The sequence below is a fragment of the Perca fluviatilis genome, chromosome 6 (genome assembly GCF_010015445.1).
Source record: "Perca fluviatilis chromosome 6, GENO_Pfluv_1.0, whole genome shotgun sequence".
Taxonomy (NCBI): domain Eukaryota; kingdom Metazoa; phylum Chordata; class Actinopteri; order Perciformes; family Percidae; genus Perca; species Perca fluviatilis.
The window spans coordinates 11829475-11849247 of record NC_053117.1 but is presented as its reverse complement, the minus strand read 5'-3'; the positions used below and the strand labels follow the sequence as shown (position 1 = coordinate 11849247).

The following is a 19773-nucleotide window of genomic DNA, read 5'->3' as shown; positions in this document are numbered from 1 at the left end:
TGCATTTTTACATTTTACTTTGCTGTAATATAAAATTTTCACTAAAACATGTTACACTCAATGCTTAAATGACTTTAAATAAAGACAAGAATATTCTCATGAAAAGACCTTTGTTTAATGGGATGTCTTTTTTAAATGTGCATCACCTTTTGTAAAATAAAAAAATAAACCTGCAATGCATATTTCAGCAGCTAGCTGTTTCACACAGTCACTTGAGGAAAAAAAAAAAAACAAGTATTAAAAAAAACATGTATACAATTAACCCTTGTGTTGTCTTCCGGTTGACCATGCACTTGTTGTCCTGGGTCAAAATCAACACTTTTTTACGTTTCTGTCCCTTTTTTAAAAGCACTTTGTTTGTGTCACTTTTTTCGATGCCATTTTTCACTAACACCAACTTATTACCACTAGTTTTACACTTATTGTTGGAATACATGGTCAATACATGTCATTTACAGGAAATTATACTTAACTTTGAAATAATGAATTATTTTGACTAATATTAGAGGAACCTATGTTGATGGATAATCACAGACGTGTATCTCAAAGTTTCAAATGCTATAAAATAGTTTTGGGTAATTTGGTTAAAAAAAGAGCCATATTTCTGATATAGACGTTTTGAGAACGGGTCAACACAAGGGTTAAGTGAAATGTTGGTCTTTGAGAGTTTTTTTCTTTTAAAAACCATATGCAACCTTAAATCACATCTTAACCTTTACAAAACATTGTAATGTAAACATGTAAAACTGGTTTGTTTATCTCATTTTAAACTTGAGATGTATTGTGTAAAAATTAGGGTTGGGCATCGAGAACCGATTCCTACTTGGAATAGTTTAAAAAAATTACGATTCCATCGGAATCGTTTCTTTATTGGAATCGTTTGGAGGACTTTGTTTCAAATCTGATCATGGGTCCCAGATTTAACATGCGCAAGTTTTGGTTTCTGTAGCGGCCAGACGCTTGTTGTGTTGCAGCCGTGGAGCACAGTAAGCGGTGCTCTAGTGTGGCTTTATTTTACATTGAAAAAGCCCCGTGAAACTGCAACCTACCTTTGAATCAAAATAAAACTTTCCTCGTATTTGTGAAATATGCATGTGACCCGTTTCAACTCCACCCTTAAAGAATCGGAATTGAGAATCGATAAGAACCAGAATCGAAAGGAAGAATCTGAATCAGAATCGTTAAAATCCAAATGATGCCCAACCCTAGTAAAAATACTTTCTAACCGTGCTAAAACGTGGCAATCCATCTATAAAAAGGACTATAATGTTTGAATGTCACATCATTTTGAACTATTACAAATGTAACAAGAGACCAAAAAAAAGAGAAAATACAGTTCACATGCTGGGGGTGCAAACTATGAACAGCAGCAGTCATGTTCTTATAATAGCTGCATATTACCACTGTCCACATTAGCTTTTACTATTCTCTAAAACCCAACAAGGCTTCTGACACTTGAAAACAGATTGCAATCATTTTGTCTTTTGTACCAGAAGACATTTTAGAAATTAACACTCACCACACAGTGATGTTTTCCATGCAAGTCTACTTTTTCATTCACCGTTTACAGAACAAATTTTTTATCTCTCAATTTGTTCAACTTAACCACTTAACCCTAACCACACTCTGACAGTGTTACCAGACATGGGTTTCCACAAAAAAATTAGAATTCTGTAAAAAGAAATTCTTAAAGTAAGGCTGTTCAATTGAAGTATGTGTCTCTTATTTACATTTAACAATGACCCCTTTCATTCTCTTGCTAGGTGTTTGAATACAAGCTAGAACACAGAACAAAAACATGCTGCATCCAAATGTTTCTTCGAATAATCCATTATTTAGAGCTTGACACTCAGACTGCACACTCTGCGTCTCATTGTCTTTGGTTCAATCTCCATGAAGATTTTCTGCAGCGCATCAAAAGTGTATTTGAGCTCACCTGGATAGCTCAAGTTTAGAGCGTAGATGAGGCCAAATAACATGGCACATGCATGTGTAACTGATGGCAGCTTGTTAAGGACTTCCACACCTTCTATTACAACCCCAACGTCCTGTGGTGGCTGGAGAGGATCCTCCTCCTCCCTTATAACAAACACTGCCATTGTACACCTCTCGAGCTCTGTTTCACCTTGGTCCTTCTGAACAACCTGATAAAAGACAAGAGATTTATTTTAAAAGTTATTCTGATTAAACCTTTGTCTGGTGCACCAATATAAATAAATACCCATGCAAATGTTTTTTCAATCAAATTTGTAAATACAAATTAAATCATTGGGGGTCTTTTGAAAATGTAATGACTTGCAAATTCCAGCAGACAGTAAATGGCAGCTCCTCCAAATATTTTTCTCATAGCAAACATTTGACTCATCACAAGTAAAGCATTAGAAGTATTACTATTTTCCTCCAAAACATAACAAAAACATAAACGGTACATACTTTTAGGTTTGCACTATAATGTTAAGACACAACTGCCTTGTGCTTTCATATTTTCATTAATTTCAGAATCTGTCCACAGCTTGATACCTTACACAATGCAATATTTGGCATGTCCAGGCTTTCATTACTATGTCTGCACTACTGCTGCTCTGAAGAGAAATATTTTATACAATATCTTGTATCTACAATTTGTTTTTATTTGACCGGATTCTCTTCTGTGTCTGATTTCCTGCTCGGCTCATCTGCTCTGTTGATGCGGCAAGGCCCAGGCTTCCGTCAAAAAAAAGAGATGGCACATATTAGCGGAGCACCGTGCCCAGCAACTTGTGAAACGCTACACGGCGCTTCTGGTGGAATCACAAGCATTTACTAAAGACCAGCTTCAGCGAAGCTAGCACAGCCAGAACGCCACACAGCCATGCCCGGCGGAATTAGGTTTGAAATTAGAAAACCCATTAATAAACAAATGCATTTTGTTTTGCGAATACAAAACATCAAAGCAAATATACAACATAATAGTAATTCGTTACATCATGCTTAATGAACAAATACAGTATAAGATTGTTCTGTGGATTTCCTCACAAATAAGTAATTGGCCTTTCGCGACAATTTCAGGTGAATGAGTAAATTTAAATGCACCAGGATGCCAGGTTTGAGGTGAGCAGACATTAAAATGATTTCTACAGAAATACACTGTTTAAGAAAGATACAATACTATAATAGAACACTGTTACCAGCTCTTTTTTATCTTTTACACTCATCTATGCTGAGAAAACAGGGATGCAATCAGTTCTGCGGAATTGATTCTGCCCTTAAAGGTCCCATGGCATGAAAATGTCACGTTCCCCCAGCCTGCCTATGGTCCCCCAGTGGCTAGAAATGGTGATAGGTGTAAACCGAGCCCTGGGTATCCTGCTCTGCCTTTGAGAAAATGAAAGCTCAGATGGACCGATCTGGAATCTTCTCCTTATGAGGTCATAAGGAGCAAGGTTACCTTCTCTCTTTGCCTTTGCCCACCCAGAGAATTTGGCCCACCCATGAGGAGAGAGAGAGAGACATATCATGGCTTCTCAAACGAGCAAAGTGGCAGTTGGTCAAGGCCACACCCCTACCCTCCACCTTCCCCCCCCCTCTGTCCTCCTCAATAGCTACAGACAGAAATGGCACATCCTAAGGAAAGCTCATTGTGGGACTGGCTATAGTGGCTGTAATTCTGCACCAAGGCTGAATTTCACGAAAGAGACTTCAGATACAGTATTAGGGGACCACTAAGGTCTATATAAAAGAGACTTCAGATACAGTATTAGGGGACCACTAAGGTCTATATAAAAGAGACTTCAGATACAGTATTAGGGGACCACTAAGGTCTATATAAAAGAGACTTCAGATACAGTATTAGGGGACCACTAAGGTCTATATAAAAGAGGCTTCAGATACAGTAATAGGGGACCACTAAGGTCTATATAAAAGAGACTTCAGATACAGTATTAGGGGACCACTAAGGCCTATATAAAAGCATCCAAAGAGCACCATGTCATCGGACCTTTAACACTCAGTAAGGACACTTCAAATCAAACTGTAACAGGAATAAAATTATCGGAATTACTGTTATCGCCACATGCTTTATTTTAACAAATTTGGAATTTTTGGGGATTTAAAACCCCCAAAAAGTTTGCACACAAATATCGAAAGACATTTAAAAATAAAAAAAATGTTGCTTCTAACATCTAACGTTCAAAAACTATACATTGGATAATTTCTCATTATTGATAAACACCCTCAAAAGTAGTTATAATTTTTAAACAGTACATTACCATGGAAATCTTTACAAAATCAGCTCTACCTCCCACTACATTTAAATTGACTCACAGCGCTACCTGCTGTTGTGGGGGAGGCTAGCTATGCTAAACTGGATAGCCACCTAGCAGACAGGGGTTGATGTTGGTTTTGGAAAAAGGAATAAACGTATTATGTCCTTCAAACATCGCCAGGTAACAAGTATCAATATCACACATGATCTAGGTACAACATTTAACCACGACTAGCCCGAAATCCACAGAACCAGCCTGAAAATGAATTAAATCTGAAAAGATTGTATGAAACTCTATGGAGCATAGCTGTGTAGTTGTCGCACCTGTTCGCAGCTGGCAAATTCCCGTCTTAGTTTGAGGGGCTTAACTTAGCGAAGGGTTGATAATGGCGGAAAGATTTTGCCAAAAGTTATGAGGAATTTTCTTTTCTTTGTAGGATATATTTGTTTGTACTTTTAAGACAGTTGACAAGTGTTGAGACCATGTATGACTTTTAATATTTCTTTATCTTGTCCAAAGTGATTATTGCATATAACTACTTACCAGATATTCCTTGATAAGTTTGTCCACATCCTCCCCAAGGTACACAATAAGAGACTTCAGCAGGCACTCCCTCTTTAGATTTACCTCAAGACTCTAGGTGAAAGCACAAACAGTACAAAATTATGCTGTTCAGTTTTATAACTTGATTAAAGATGCAACTGCCACACAATGCACATGGGTTCTTTGGTAAACAGTAATTTTTATTTACAAATGCTTTGAGTAAACCAGTTAAAAAGTCAGTCAAACTCAGAAGAGAAGCATGGCACATCTTCCAAAGTGTATTCTAACTCTACAAATCTCTGCAAATCTTATTCGATGTACTGAGCATACATACATACCTGATCCAAAACTCTCAGTATGTTCCGGGTCTTCTCTCTGACAGTTCCTCCCTTGTTTCTGATGATATCAATCAGCTTGCTGTGGTGCTTGTCCAAGGAAGCCAGGAACCGCGGTTGAAGAGGAACAGTTGTAATCCTCATGAATTCAGCATTGATCTTTAAAAAAAACAAAATAGCACATTACAAGATGTGGTGTGTAAGATCTTATTTTTGACATCTAGGGCCTAAAGATGCATTATGGCTCATTAGCATGTTTCTAATGGTAGGGAAGAATATTGTAGGACTGAACTATTGCAATGGATTTACAAAAAAGTTACATACCTCATCCATTGAGAACAATGCGGGCCATCTGACTTTTAACTCCTCCACTCCTAATTCCTTCTCCACAATTTCATGCCTCCGCAGTGAAAACGTCTTGGCCATTTTGTCCTTTATCAGTGCACGGTTGTTTCGTTTCATCACCTCACTTAGAAGTAACAGTCTCTCCTTTTCCAACTTGTCTGGGGTCTCTCCAGTTGGAATGTCAGGTATGTGGTTGGCCTCTCCTCTCTTAGGTCTCTTTACTTTTTTTGCTGGCAATGCATCCTCTGGAGCTTTGGACTTAAGTGAATTTGCAAGTAATTCAGAACACCCAATGCCCTTCAACTGAGTTCGGTAGTTGCCCATTTTGGTCTTCAACCGCTGCTTCCACCCGTAACAACCGTTGTATGAACCAGGTTCAGAGAGACATGGATGCTTCTTGATAAGTGCTTCGGCAACATCACTGAAGTCAGAATCTGTTGGGTAGGCCTTGTACTTGAATATCTCCTCAGCTACCTTTTCCAGAATATCAGATTTTGTTTTTGAACTAGGTGTCAACCTTGTCATGTTTGACCTATACACCACATTCCCCTTCTCTAACTGCAGTTCAGTGTCATAGGAGAACGTTGGTATCGGAAACTCTCTTGGCCACATCTGAGTTCTTGTAGAGACAGAGCTGGAGGGTGTGGAAAGGAGCTCTGTGTCATCTGATTGAGTTGACAAATCATCACAGACAGTAAGATTAAGTCCTTGGCTGCAATCATCAATTATTGGGATGACCTTGACAGTTGCCAAGTCCTCAAGTTCAACAGTAGATGTCAAGTTCACTAGCGCATCTCCAAAGTCTCTGTCTTGGTACTGCAGTCTGAAATTACCATTAAACCCACACACTTTCCGGACTTCATCCATAAGCTGCTCCATTGTCTCTGGAATTCCATCAGGCAGAATTAGCTTCCTGGTGTCATCAGGATTCAAAACAACCCGCAACTTGGCTGGCCTTTTCACTGCCATGTCAGCCCATTGAAAAGAATCTAGTAAAAACAGGAAGAAAAAAAAACAAAAAACATTAGTATTAGTTGTATGGTCCATAACTTTCATCTTATTACTACTCACCAATTTTATGATTAACAATCCCACTAATCACTATTATAGTGATAAAGAGAAGATTTACACTTTCTGAAATTCCCATACATTTCTGTCAAAAGTCAAACTGCTATGGCCTTAAAGCATTGTCTTTTTAACATTATGAGAGGACAGCAAAATAAAGCAAAACAAGGAATTCTCAAACATTTCCAATCCTACACTCATTCATATTCAACCTTATGCATGTATGTATCTCTTCAGAGAGATGAGGCGCCGTCCATCAACCATGTAGTGAGCCAGAGGGTAGGGATCTGTCAGTTCATGCACCCCAACAAGACTTAGTTCCCTAGCAGTAGATATGACTAAGTCATAAGCTCTGTAATGTTCCAGGTACCAGGCATCCCATTTTTTGACAATGAAAATGAGTCTCTCCTGTAGAACAATCATATGAACTATTTCCCAGAACTCTGGAAGTCCAGCCAGCGACCCATGGGCTACCACCATTCCAATCTTGTAGTTGAAGCCGTCATAGGTTGCACTTCTTGCAAGGTTCACAGTGTCCATGTGTTGATGTCTTTGCTTTACTGCCAATGCAATGTCCTCATTAATAACATCAAGGGGAAGTGTTGAAACATCAGAAACCTCCAAAGAGGGCTTAAAAAATCTACACATGTGCAGATTATATGCAGTCTGAAATTGGTGCCTTTGAGCTAATGAATACAGTACATTTTTGTAACAGTTTGTATGACGAATTACTCTTTTAAAGAAGCTATGTTTTGCTTCAAATCTCATAGTCCATAGTGCAACAAGGGGTCCGAACTGGCGTATTAACCCTGGATAATGCTCCAAGTAATGATGTTTGGGCCGAATTCTTTGATCAGGGAAAACTTCTTGGAATACTGTCCTGTGTTCAGATATCTTGAAGTCAAGATAACAAATAGAGTCCTCCGTGTGAAAAGGTGCAACAACCAGTTCTACAATGTCCTTTAATTCACAGAGGACTTGCCAGGCTGGTTCGTTTGAAGGAACTCTGGTCCCGATCAAGAAAGGAAGAAATCTCAACAGGCTCCACTTCGTGTGCATTCCTCCAATTGTTGTCTTTGCAGCGTAGGTGAGGGGCACAAGATGGGGACGGTTTGTCTTATCGGTCCACTTAAATGGAAATGTTGTTATTGCTTCATTTAAATTGGCTAACGTGAAATATTTTTTTGAAATTAACACAGTAAGACAAAGAGCAATCTCAGCAGGGATAATTCCTTCAAACAGATCATGAGCTATATCTGGGGGGAAACTCTGCGTCACACAGAAATATGACAGATTTTCTGACAGCGTACACTTCCTTTTAACACCAAAATGACTAGCCAGTGAATTTTCTTCAATAACTTTAAGATGAGCAGTATGGATATCCTTGCTTCTTACACAAAATGCTCCAGACTTGACTTCTGTTGTTTGAATGTCTACATTTTCTGCTGTACAAAATCTGCAGACATATTTACCTGCAAAACTTTCCACAAAACCTGCAATACCATGGGCTCCGAGATTGTCTGCTACTACACAATGAACAAAGCCTTTCAGAGATTTCCCCAACTTGGCAATGAACAGTCCTTGTTGTTCTAATATAATAAGATCATCTACTAAGGGCTTCAAAACACTGTCAAATCCATAGCACTTAACATCCTCAGTATGAATAAGTGCAGCTAAATATATATTAGAAAGCGATGAGTGACAACTAGCAGGCAAGTTCCCCAATGCCCAATATACACCACAAATTTTATGTTTTTTTCTGGAGGTACCAAGGGGATTACATATTTCAAAATCATCTACATATAAAATAAGTGAAATAGCACACTCCTTTGACAACGGCAAATTTTCTCTGTAATTACTACCATCATAAAAAGACTTATACAGAATTTTATCAGATTGAATTTCATATGAAGATTTTAAATTAGTTGCTTTGTCCAAAAAAGTTTCACAACTTAGAATCTGCTGTAAAGATTTTAGAATAGAAATATACTGAAATGATTTTTTGTTTTGTGAGTCGAGCACAAATTCTACAGATTCTACAATATTAAAATGTTTTTTGTAGTAAGTCTTTCGCTTCCAGGCAGTGGAAAGAGGGCCACGGCCACTACAAGAAGCAGTGATTGGATTTGACTTAGAGAGAGTAGATGCTAGGTCTTGCAGAATAGTTTCATCTACTTGACAGTTACCATTCTGTAAGTGCTGAGCTAAGGTTTGATGGATAAGAGGGACAGAAGCAGTGCCTATTAAATAGTCAAACTCTTGCAAAAGTTCATCAACAGCCACACTAGAAACAAGATAAACATGTTCTAGCTTTAGTAGAAGAGAGGCAACTTTGAGCTCAACATTACATGTCAAGTCATTTAAATCCTGCACATCAAAACTGGAATCACCCAAGTCATCTGTACTTAATTCATCTAAGGGCTCAGTACCAACACTATCAATTTGGATACTGCTACAATGACTTTCAGCAGAAAGATTTACACTTGACCCTTTTTTCTCAACTACTTCAGGCTTTAGGTCAGTTTCAGAACAATCCTTATGATTTCTGCTTCTGTGAGTTCGGAACGAGCCATACACATTTGTTTTATAAGAACACCCCTGAAACACACAAACTACCGTTTCACTGTTGTTCAGGTGCTGCGCTATATGTTGAAAATAGTCTTTTAAATTTGAACGTTGATTGCAACTGCATAAAAGACATTTAAATGTGGTAAGTTCCGTTTGTGAGGATTGCTGATGACATCTTGACAAGTGGCTCAAAAGTGCATTCCAAGTCTTGCAGGTACATGGACAGTTGAAATAGATGCCGCGATAGGAATGGTGACGTCCGTAATGTCTGTGTTCAAGCTTATAATGTTTAAGTAGCTCAGATCTTCGCGTAAACAGATGTACCACAGTCTTTGCATTTCCACATTCATCAGAAGACTAGGAAAGAAAGAAAAGTAGACCCACCTTTACCAATTTGCCACTTAATACAGTTTACATGATGCAGAATGGTACATTTACGTGCAGTTTATATAAACAGTTATGTTTTTGTCATTTACTTCAGCAGGAAAGCAACGCCTTTTTAAAGCAAAGATATTTCATTTTACTAGTTCATTAGTTGTAGAGGTATCATTACTTGTCTCCATATGTCCCTACTTTGCAATTATTCAAAAGCTGTAATAAGTGAATAGCTTTATACAGTATGAAAAACAAACTGATGTTCTTACAATTACTGCAGTCATTTAAATCAATTGTAAGGTTACTTAAACTGCATGAAATGACTTACTATTTATTTAATAGTTTATTGCCTGGTCAAATGAACTTACTGTAAGGTGGGTAACTTTGTGATATTTGTTTTGACTAGAGATGTGAGGAGACACTTTCATACTGCCAGTCACTACATTACAAATGTAACTAAAGCAATTTTAATTACATTATTACTAATAGATATTACATTAGTATTAGTATATGTTGAAATATATTAGGTTATCAGCTGCATCTCTATTTTGGGTTTTTAATTCGTAATTAAACATACATGCAAATGTTCACTTAATTCCCGGACTTACCAAATTCAGTAATGGCTAAAATTGTGACCTTTTCAGGAAACAGCAAACCTGTCAAGACAAAGAAAAAGGCGAGATTTCACATTTAGTTTTACATGGGGATATTAGCATTATCCATAATTGTCACTAAAAACTATCAATTACATCAGAAATATTGGCGGTAGTATACTGACATATTATAGAATTAAAACAAATTCCTTTTTAATAAGTACTAATGATGAAAGAGCAAGAGGACCAAAGTTATGATATCCCTCAAAGCAAAACTGTAAATCTGGATTAAAAAGTCTCTATGGCACAGAAAATGGTCACCTATTAATCCCTCTGTTGCTAAACTGAACAGATGCACAGGACGTGATGTGCAGAGCACTTCTTTAAGTGTCATGAATCACTAAAACTAGTTACTCATTGAACTGAAATACTCCCGTTTATAATTCTGGACGTTTTTTTTTTTTCCATCGACTTTAAAAAGAAAATTGACCAGGGTTCATTTTATCAGACATGAAGCCGACACGTTACATTGCTGTCGGATTAGCACAAACAGACCAAGATCTGTGGCACGTTAAATATATGTGCGGTTGATTAAAGACAAGGCGGGCAGGCAAACGTCCGTGACCACAGTCAAACTAACGTTACGTTTTTATTTGTTAAATACACGTTTTAGTAATTTGTTCTTTAGTCTTTTACTCCGAAGGTTTACGCCACTTACAGTAACATGCATTTAAGCCGTGAAATGCGACAAAATGTCGACGTTGACGAGTTTTACCTTCTTCGCCTCACTTTGCTCTGCTGCCAGCTCTGTGTGTACGGCGTGTGCGAGCCGCTGTTGTGTCAGTCTTTCCCACCGTCGAATAGTACTTCCCTCTTGTTTAAATGCGTAGCGACCCCAGTGTGGTTAGCGATAAGGTGGTTCAAGTTCAGGTATTGTTAGGGGAAACATGTTGACGGGGGAACGATCTTCCACATACAGCTTAATTTATGGTAGCCGCGGTGTTCGCGTCGCGAGGTGCACCTCCCCGCCCTCGGCAAAAACCGTCTAGAGACCAGAACAAGCCCTCTCCTAATTTTTAAGCATGATTTAAATATCGGCGTTATCATACCACCATTACTTTTAAACACAGAGACAACAAACGAATCTCCCTGTGCATGTGAAAAGAATGCAAATAACTTAGTTTAGCTAGCTAATGTTACCTAGCTAGCTACCGTTAGCTTAACATGTGCGCAAATTACAAAAGCAGTTGTAAAGTAGTTGCCCTTCATTCCACAAACTTTAAATGAGCATGGAAAACAAACGCTAACATTAAAACAACACAATAAGACTGCTTACCTTGTTTAAACGAGTTTCCTTGAAAAACCAAACGACGTCTTCATCGAAGCGAGGTAATGGCGGACAACAGCAAAATTCAGAACGATGCAAGGTCGTGGGGTTACGTCGTTACGTACATCACGTGACATGAAAACCTCTGGTTTAAAGTGAAAATAGAATTTAAGTACAATTGTTGCTTTTAATTTTTTCTATGGGGAGTGTTATCTGCTTTTATGCAAACGGAAATAAACAGGTTTATCCTAGAAACCATGATTTTCAACAAGACTAACATAAAAATTAACTTTAAATAAATGACACAGCGGTTTCACTTTTTCAGTGTAGGGGAGAGCAGCAGGTGTTAGAGTCACCTTAGATCCAAATGGTAATTTGGCCCTAAACCATTTAGCAACTTATAAACCAGCAGAAGAATTTTGAAATCTATTCTTTGGGGAATAGGAAGCCAGTGTAGAGACTTTAGAATTGGAGAGATGTGATCCGCTTTCCTTGTTTTTTTGCCAAGACTCGAGCAGCTGCGTTCTGAATCAGCTGCAGCTGTCCGACAGATTTTTTTAGGGAGACCTGTAAGGACACCGTTACAGTAGTCTAGTCTCCTGAAAATAAAGCCGTGGACAAGCTTTTCCAAATCCTGTTGACACATAAGTCCTTTTACCCTTGATATATTTTTAATGTGGTAAAAGGCTGACTTTGTTATTATCTTAATGTGGCTGCTAAAATTCAGGTCAGAGTCCATAATTACACCAAGACTGACTGACAAGACTGTTGTTTTTAACATTATTGTTTGAAGCTGGGCGCTGGTTCTTAATCGTTCCTCTTTTGCTCCAAAAATGATCGCCTCAGTTTTTCCTTCATTTAATTTAAAAGTTGTGGCACATCCAATCATTAGTTTGTTCAATGCACCTAGCCAGTTTTTGTATTGGATTGACAGCGTTATGTAGATTTGTGTGTCATCAGTTATTGTTTTTCATTATCTGGGCCAGTGGAAGCATATAGATATTAAACAGAAGAGGCCCCAGGACCGAGCCTTGGGGAACTCCACACGTCATGCTCAGAAACATAATTACCTATGGACACAAAGTAGTTCCTATTCTTTAAATAGGATTGTACTTTAGTACCGAGCCAGAGAGGCCAACCCAGTTCAGATCCAAAAGTATGTTGTGGTCAACTGTATCGAATGCAGCACTGAGATCAAGTAATACTAGTAGACTGTAGTTTTACCACCATTTGTGTTCAAGTGGATGTCATTAAAAACTTTGACAAGAGCTGTCTCTGTGCTATGGTGAGGTCGAAATCCCGATTGGAAAGCATCAAAAATATTGTTTAGGGATAGAAAAAGGTTGAGTTGTTGAAAAAACGCTTTTTCAATAATTTCGCTTAAAAATGGAAGGTTTGATATCAGCCTATAGTTGTCCATTAGTGACGTATCTAGATTGTTCTTTTTTAAGATTGGCTTGATGACTGCAGTTTTCAGGGCCTGTGGGAAGATACGTGTTTACAATCTGTAGAAGATCAAAAGCCAAACAATTTGAAACATTTTTGAAGAAGTCCATCGGTAGAATATCGAGGCAACAGGAGGAGGTTTTTAGATGTTGTATAATGTCCTCTAGGTTTTTTATAGGTAATCATTTGAAATTGTGTCATATTGGGATTTGTTTTGTCTGGACATTGTGACAACATACTGTATATCCTGTACTTGATATGGATGCACTGACTGTTTGCCTGATTTTTTTAATTTTTTCTTTGAAGAATGGCGAAATCGTTGCAAGCCTTGGTGGATGAAAGTTCAGATGCTACTGGCACTGGTGGGTTTCTTAACCTATCAACAATAGCAAACAAGGCACGTGAATTATTATTGTTTTTAGCAATAATATCAGAGACAAAGGACCGCCTTGCATTCCTCATTTCCATGTTATAAATGCGTAGTCTCTCTTTATAGGTGTCATAGTGGACCTGGAAATTGGTTTTTCGCCACCATATTGTACAGAGATATTCTGTCAGACGCCATCCTCTCTCCTCCTTCAGAGTGAGGTTTTCTCTACCTAAAAATTGGACACTACATTCAAGGCCATGATTGGCATGGCACCCCACGGTGCTGTCACTTTTGTGTCTGAACTGGGGTGCCGTTTGTAAAGTGGCTCACGCTGAAAATAACAGCAAAATGTTCACATTTAGCTTCAAACAATATTTAAAAAACCGGTATGAATTTTTGAGGGTCACTTTTTTTGCACATTTACAACAATATTTGTCAACTTAGAGATATATTAAATAGTTAAATCAAAATATTAAATATTAAATATTAAATGTTAAATTTAAATTTAAATCTAAATCTAAATGTTAAATCTAAATCTAAATGTTAAATCTAAATATTTAACTAATATGCAAATTCAAAATGCATCTTGAAACATTTAGATTTAACATTTAACATTTAGATTCAAAATTTAGATTTAAATTTAGATTTAACATTTAGATTTAGCATTTAGATTTGGCATTTAGATTTAGATTTAACATTTACATTTAGCATTTAGATTTAACATTTAGGTGTAACATTTAATATTTGGATGTAACTATTTAAAATATCTCTAAGTTGACAAATATTGTTGTAAATGGGCAAAAAAGTGAACCTAAAAAATTCATACCAGTTTTTTAAACATTGTTTGAAGCTAAATGTGACAAAATGTTGCTGTTATTTTCAGCGTGAGCCGCTTTACAAACGGCAGCCCATACGTATGCAGGCTCTATGAGTGATCGCGAGATCTTCAAGCCGTCCAGGATTGTAAAGCTGCTGAAGCCAAGTATGGCGATCATGGTGGACAAAGGGTTTGTTATGGACAACCTTGCTCCTTGTAAGGTGTACCGGCCTGCCTTTCTCAGCAACAAACGACAAATCGAGAGGATGTCAGACAAACACAGTCAATTGCACGTCTGAGAGTGCATGTGGAGAGGTGCATAAGGAGAGACAAGTAAAAACTGTGGGTGTGAGATCAATTTATAGAGAAGGGACAAAGATAATTTTTTAAGGCTCTGTGCTCTGGGGATGACTTCATCCACTCTAACTCAAACCCATTATAAACGCAGAAAAATCCTGAACATGAATCTGAACGAACACTAAACTTAAACAGTGATTTCACAAAACACATAGTAGACCCTGAATAGCAGAATTTTTCGTGAATGGTTTAAAGTTTGAATCACGTCTGTAGGTTAAAGAATGTAGGAGATACATTTTAAAGCAGAATAGGATTTGAAGGATTTGAAGTTTGCTCTCATTGACTTTAATGTTACAGTTTTTCTCAATTGCTAAAACACTAAAACCCATTGGCTGAACAAAGTTCTCAGTTGCCTGAACTCATTTAGCTAATTGTGCATTCTGTTGTCAATACCTTAAACCATTTCACATGGTAAAACACAATTTGCAGATCTCACTTAGGCCGGTTACACACTGCCTGCGTGGCGTGAGCGTGGCGTTTCTGTTGCGTGTCAGCTGCGTGGTGGCTGCGTGGATTTTTCTTTGTCTTTACACACCAGAAACGGTGCTGCTGCTGCTAGCCTTATCTGGACACATGTATGTTTCCCATTGATAAAATGAAATACCATGTTAAACGTAAATATATACTGATTTGATTATAGCAAAGACAACGTCGGCAATATTGACCGCAAAATAGGCTACAGAATATTTCGTTCTGTATTGACAGGTGCAATATTAGAAAATTGGTTCTATTTCTAGCAGGCACGCGTTTTCGGCACGCGTGTCACGCAGGCAGTGTGTAAGCTCTAACCTGTTAACATGGGAGCTGAAATATAAACGGACACGCCATGCCGCTGACATGGTTGCGCAACACATCCAGTGTGTAATCGGCCTTAGACTTTTCAGCAAAACTCTACACATTCTCATTCTCAAAACACATTCCGCACTCTAATGCACGTCATCCATACTGGTAAACACAAGTGGCAACAATCAAATACACATAGAGAACACATGTCATTGATTGAACACAACTAGAGATGGCCCGATACCATTTTTTGCTTCCCGATACCGATTCCGATACCTGAACTTGCGTATCGGCCGATACCGAGTACTGATCCAATACCAGTGCGTCCTATATTTTATTATGTTTTAACAACTGTATACTACTATCCCTGTATGGATGTGATATTATTTCTATCTTTGTTGTCGGTCTGGCTTAGGTTAAACTCTTTGTGAAACATGAACAAACACAAACAATGAATGCCGTAGAACTTTCTCATATTATCCAGTCTGTCAAGTCAGTTATAACGGAAAAAGAACATAAATAAACTACTTTAACGTAGATTTTCTTTAGGGCTTTATTACATGGTATTGGATCCGTGCATAATCTCCAGTACTTCCCAATACCGATACCAGCGTTTTAGGCAGTATCGGAGCCGATACCGATACTGGTATCGGTATCGGACCATCTCTAAACACAACCACTCAAAATTGATTTCACTTGTTTCAAATGATGTGACACAACCAATATAAGCCAGTTCAGAGAGCAAACAAGTTGTTGAAGTGCTCTGGCCTGACCCAGCACAAAGACAAGAAGAAGCACATTGATCACATGTTTACTCCTTTGATTTTTGTCCCTTTTAGTATTGTATACTGTAGTACAGTGCATTGTAGGCTGTATACTGTACAATGAACAAATTGTATGGCCCTGAACATTGTGCTTTCCATTTCTTACTGTAACAGTACTGACTGCTGAATAGATTTTTACTGGTTGCAGGTTAATAAACAAAGAACAAGAATTACAGTATCACAGAGACAAAAGACAAGTTTGTGAGATGCAGGGTACAGTACTGTAAAAATAGGGGTACAAGGAGGAGGAAGAACAAAAACATTTTTAATTTGTTTTGAGATTAAAAATGTACTTCTCCCTCAGAACTATATGTTTTGAACAATGTGTTTTCTATTTTTTGGTGTATTGTTTACTGACTGCTTGATAGTGTATATCATTTTGATCACTTTGTTTATGATTTGAGCAGTGTTTGATTTTGAACACAGGTAAAACTGTTTTGAGGTGAAAGTTTAATTTCGCAAGAAGAGTCAGAGGTTTTGCAAATAGTGCTTGAAGATGAGATTTTGTGTTTAATGTTCTCAGAAATTGGAGCAAGGTTTCAGAAATTGTGTTTTAGCAATTGAGAAAAACTAAAATAAAATGTTTAAAAGCTTAATATTAAAAATATATATACACTCACCTTAAAGATTATTAGGAACACCTGTAAGATTTCTTGTTAATGCAATTATCTAATCAATCATACGGCAGGGTGTCGTCCAGGTCTAGACAATCTCCTGAAATCCAAACTGAATGTCAGAATGGGAAAGAAAGGTGATCTAAGCAACTTTGAGCGTGGCATGGTTGTTGGTGCCAGAGGGGCTGGTTTGAGTAGTTCCCAATCTGCTTAGTTAGTGGGATTTTCACACTCAACCATTTCTAGGGTTTACGAAGAATGGTCTGAAAAAGCAAAAACATCCACTATGCAGCAGTCCTGGGGGGCAAAAATGCCTTGTTGATGCTAGAGGTCAGAGGAGAATGGGCCAACTGATTCCAGCTGATAGAAGATCAACTTTGACACAAATAACCACTCGTTACAACCGAGGTATGCAGCAAAGCATTTGTGAAGCCACAACACGCACAACCTTGAGGCGGATGGGCTACACCAGCAGAAGACCCCACCGGGTACCACTCATCTCCACTAAAAATAGGAAAAATGGGCTACAATTTGAACAAGCTCACCAAAATTGGACAAGACTGTAAAAATGTTGCCTGGTCTGATGAGTCTCGATTTCTGTTGAGACATTCAGATAGTAGAGTCAGAATTTGGCATAAACAGAATGAGAACATGGATCTGTCATGCCTTGTTACCACTGTGCAGGCTGGTGGTGGTGGTGTAATGGTGTGGGGAATGTTTTCTTGGCACACTTTAGGCCCCTTAGTACCAATTGGGCATTGATTAAATGCCACAGCCTACCTGAGCATTGTTTCTGAGCATGTCCATCCCTTTATGCCCACCATGTACCCATCCTCTGATGGCTACTTCCAGCAGGATAATGCACCATGTCACAAAGCTCCAATCATTTCAAATTGGTTTCTTGAACATGAGTTCACTGTACTAAAATGGCCCTCACAGTCACCAGATCTCAACCCAATATAACATCTTTGGGATGTGGTGGAATGGGAGCTTTGTGCCCTGGATGTGCATCCCACAGATCTACATCAACTGCAAGATGCTATCCTCTCAATATGGGCCAACATTTCTAAAGAATGCTTCCAGCACCTTGTTGAATCAATGCCACGAAGAATGAAGGCAGTTCTGAAGGCGAAAGGGGGTCAAACACGGTATTAGTAGGGTGTTCCTAATAATCCTTTAGGTGAGTGTATATATGAATAGTAGATCAAAAGTTGAAGAAGTCCCATCATCTGCTGAAAGAGCTAAAGATTTTGATAGTTGAATGGTTTTTGTACTGAACGTATGCAGAAGTTAGACACGACCAAAAAACGTATGGAAGAGGGAATAAAAGAACAGGATAACAATAGTTGGAATGCTGCGGAATCAGGCTTTGTATAGATTTGTAAAGATGAACAATAAAACCAGAACAAGAACATTTATCAACTGATTGAAACAGAACTAATTGAATGAACCATTGATTTTTACAAGATCAGATCAAGTAATGATAGAAAAAGAAATAATCCTGCCCTCTCCCTTATAACCCTAGCGACCTCCGCATCCTTATAAATTCTTTGTACAAGAAGGTCCTCCTCTGCAAAACCCACAAAATCGCACCATTGCATTCCGGTGATAAGCAGTTGGCCTTGCACTAGCTGTGGCCTGGCTTCAGGCGCAATGCGCCACTCCGCATGTGCAGGTACCCACAGTCCACATAGCTCTTCACGTTGGGGCACTTCACCTCCACCAGCCCGAATGGTGGTGCCTCCGTCGGATCAAAAATGACACCATCAGGAAAGGATCTGAGCCAGGGAGCATCTGGATGGATGACAAATCCTGATGGCCAGTAGTTGACGTTTTTAATGTGGGCATATTCCTGAATAGCTACTGGCTCCAGTGCCAGGCCCCTCTTCATCAAGGCTGTCTGAACTCCACCTTTGCAGATGCATTCTGCAAGGTTCTCTTCAGAGCTGTGACCTCGGACATGGCACACCTCCCGGAACCTGGAGGACGTGAGCCTCATCTTCCTCAGGCTAGGCCACTCTGCGCTGCCACTCTATTCCCTCGTGAATCTTGCCATGTTGAAAGTGATTTTAAGCGACATTACATTTAGGTGTTGTTGGTGAGTGACTATCTAATGGCAGGGGTGGTGGAGCGGGTGCGTCTGGGTGGTGGATGATTACCTTACTCACTGGCACTGGGTGCTGGTATGAAATAGGGCTGCCTTCTTGAACAGTCCCAAAGGCTGAATCGACGAGGGGGACATCACTACTTATGGAGAGTGTGGTAATTAGCAAGGTCTGCTGTGAAGTCCTGGTATGCCTCGTCGACCTTCAGGACATCTGGGTCTGGCAAGTCCCCCTGCAATGCTTTGTAGCGCTTGCTCCTTTGAAAACAGTTATGTCATAATTAGAAAAAAAGAAACAATAACTCTCAACACAAAAAGAATCTGACAATGATGCATTATTATTACTTGACAGTAAATATTACCTTAGACCATCAGTAGCTGTGTACTCTCTTGACTTGGGTTTTGTTGAGATGAAGACCATGTTACCAACTCTGCCTGGTTTCACACCCTATCAAGTAAACAAACAAATAAACAAACAAACTAAACTTAAGGACAGAAGTTGGTTAGCCACCATAACATACCATCACAAACTAACCACACTATAATACACCAGACAGGCTTCACAAGTTTCTCCAATCCCCTCTTAATGCGATTGGCAGAGCTTCCATAGCTAGCTGTGGTAATGATGCACTTGTTTTGTCTTCATTGTGCTTTTTAAACAAGGTGGGTAGAGTCTATATCCAATTTCAAAAATAAATGAATGAAATTGATAATTTGTGATTAGCCTAAGTTCTTAAGTACTTACCAGTCTTCGTGGTTTATGCCATCGCTGCTGCTACGTAGAGTACTTTGTGGTCTGATACAGTAGTGCAACACTGTGGTTGCAGAGAGCGGTTCCAGCCACACAATCGGTCAGCTGTCCTCAAAAGAAATCAATGAAAAAAGCATGATTTTAGTATTACAATTAGACTAAGTCATTAGATAACAACTATAAAAAAAAAATAAAAAAAAGTTGAGAGTTGAGAGCAGGCTAACCGTTCAAGCAAATAGTAGCGGTATGATTCATTAGGCTACCAGAACAACCAGAGCAAATAAGCCTGCCTCACTAATCTCTTGAAAGATT

At 38.6% G+C, this 19773-nt stretch overlaps 1 protein-coding gene across 4 annotated transcripts; it reads right to left on the bottom strand.

The window, feature by feature from the left end:
• Positions 1-1107: 1107 nt before the first annotated feature.
• Positions 1108-11490, bottom strand: LOC120561470. 4 transcript variants are annotated; one of them, XM_039804627.1, is made up of 6 exons: positions 11405-11490; positions 10084-10131; positions 5447-6456; positions 5126-5281; positions 4788-4880; positions 1108-2144 (listed from the first exon to the last, which is right to left on the bottom strand). In XM_039804627.1, the coding sequence occupies exons 3-6, from the start codon at positions 6434-6436 to the stop codon at positions 1836-1838; spliced, it is 1548 nt and encodes a 515-aa protein (XP_039660561.1). In that variant the 5' UTR covers positions 6437-6456; positions 10084-10131; positions 11405-11490; the 3' UTR covers positions 1108-1835. The 4 variants fall into 4 exon arrangements, with proteins under 4 accessions (XP_039660561.1, XP_039660564.1, XP_039660563.1 ...); XM_039804630.1 differs by lacking the exon at positions 11405-11490 and adding an exon at positions 10844-11064; XM_039804629.1 differs by lacking the exons at positions 10084-10131; positions 11405-11490 and adding an exon at positions 6745-7568.
• Positions 11491-19773: the final 8283 nt, after the last annotated feature.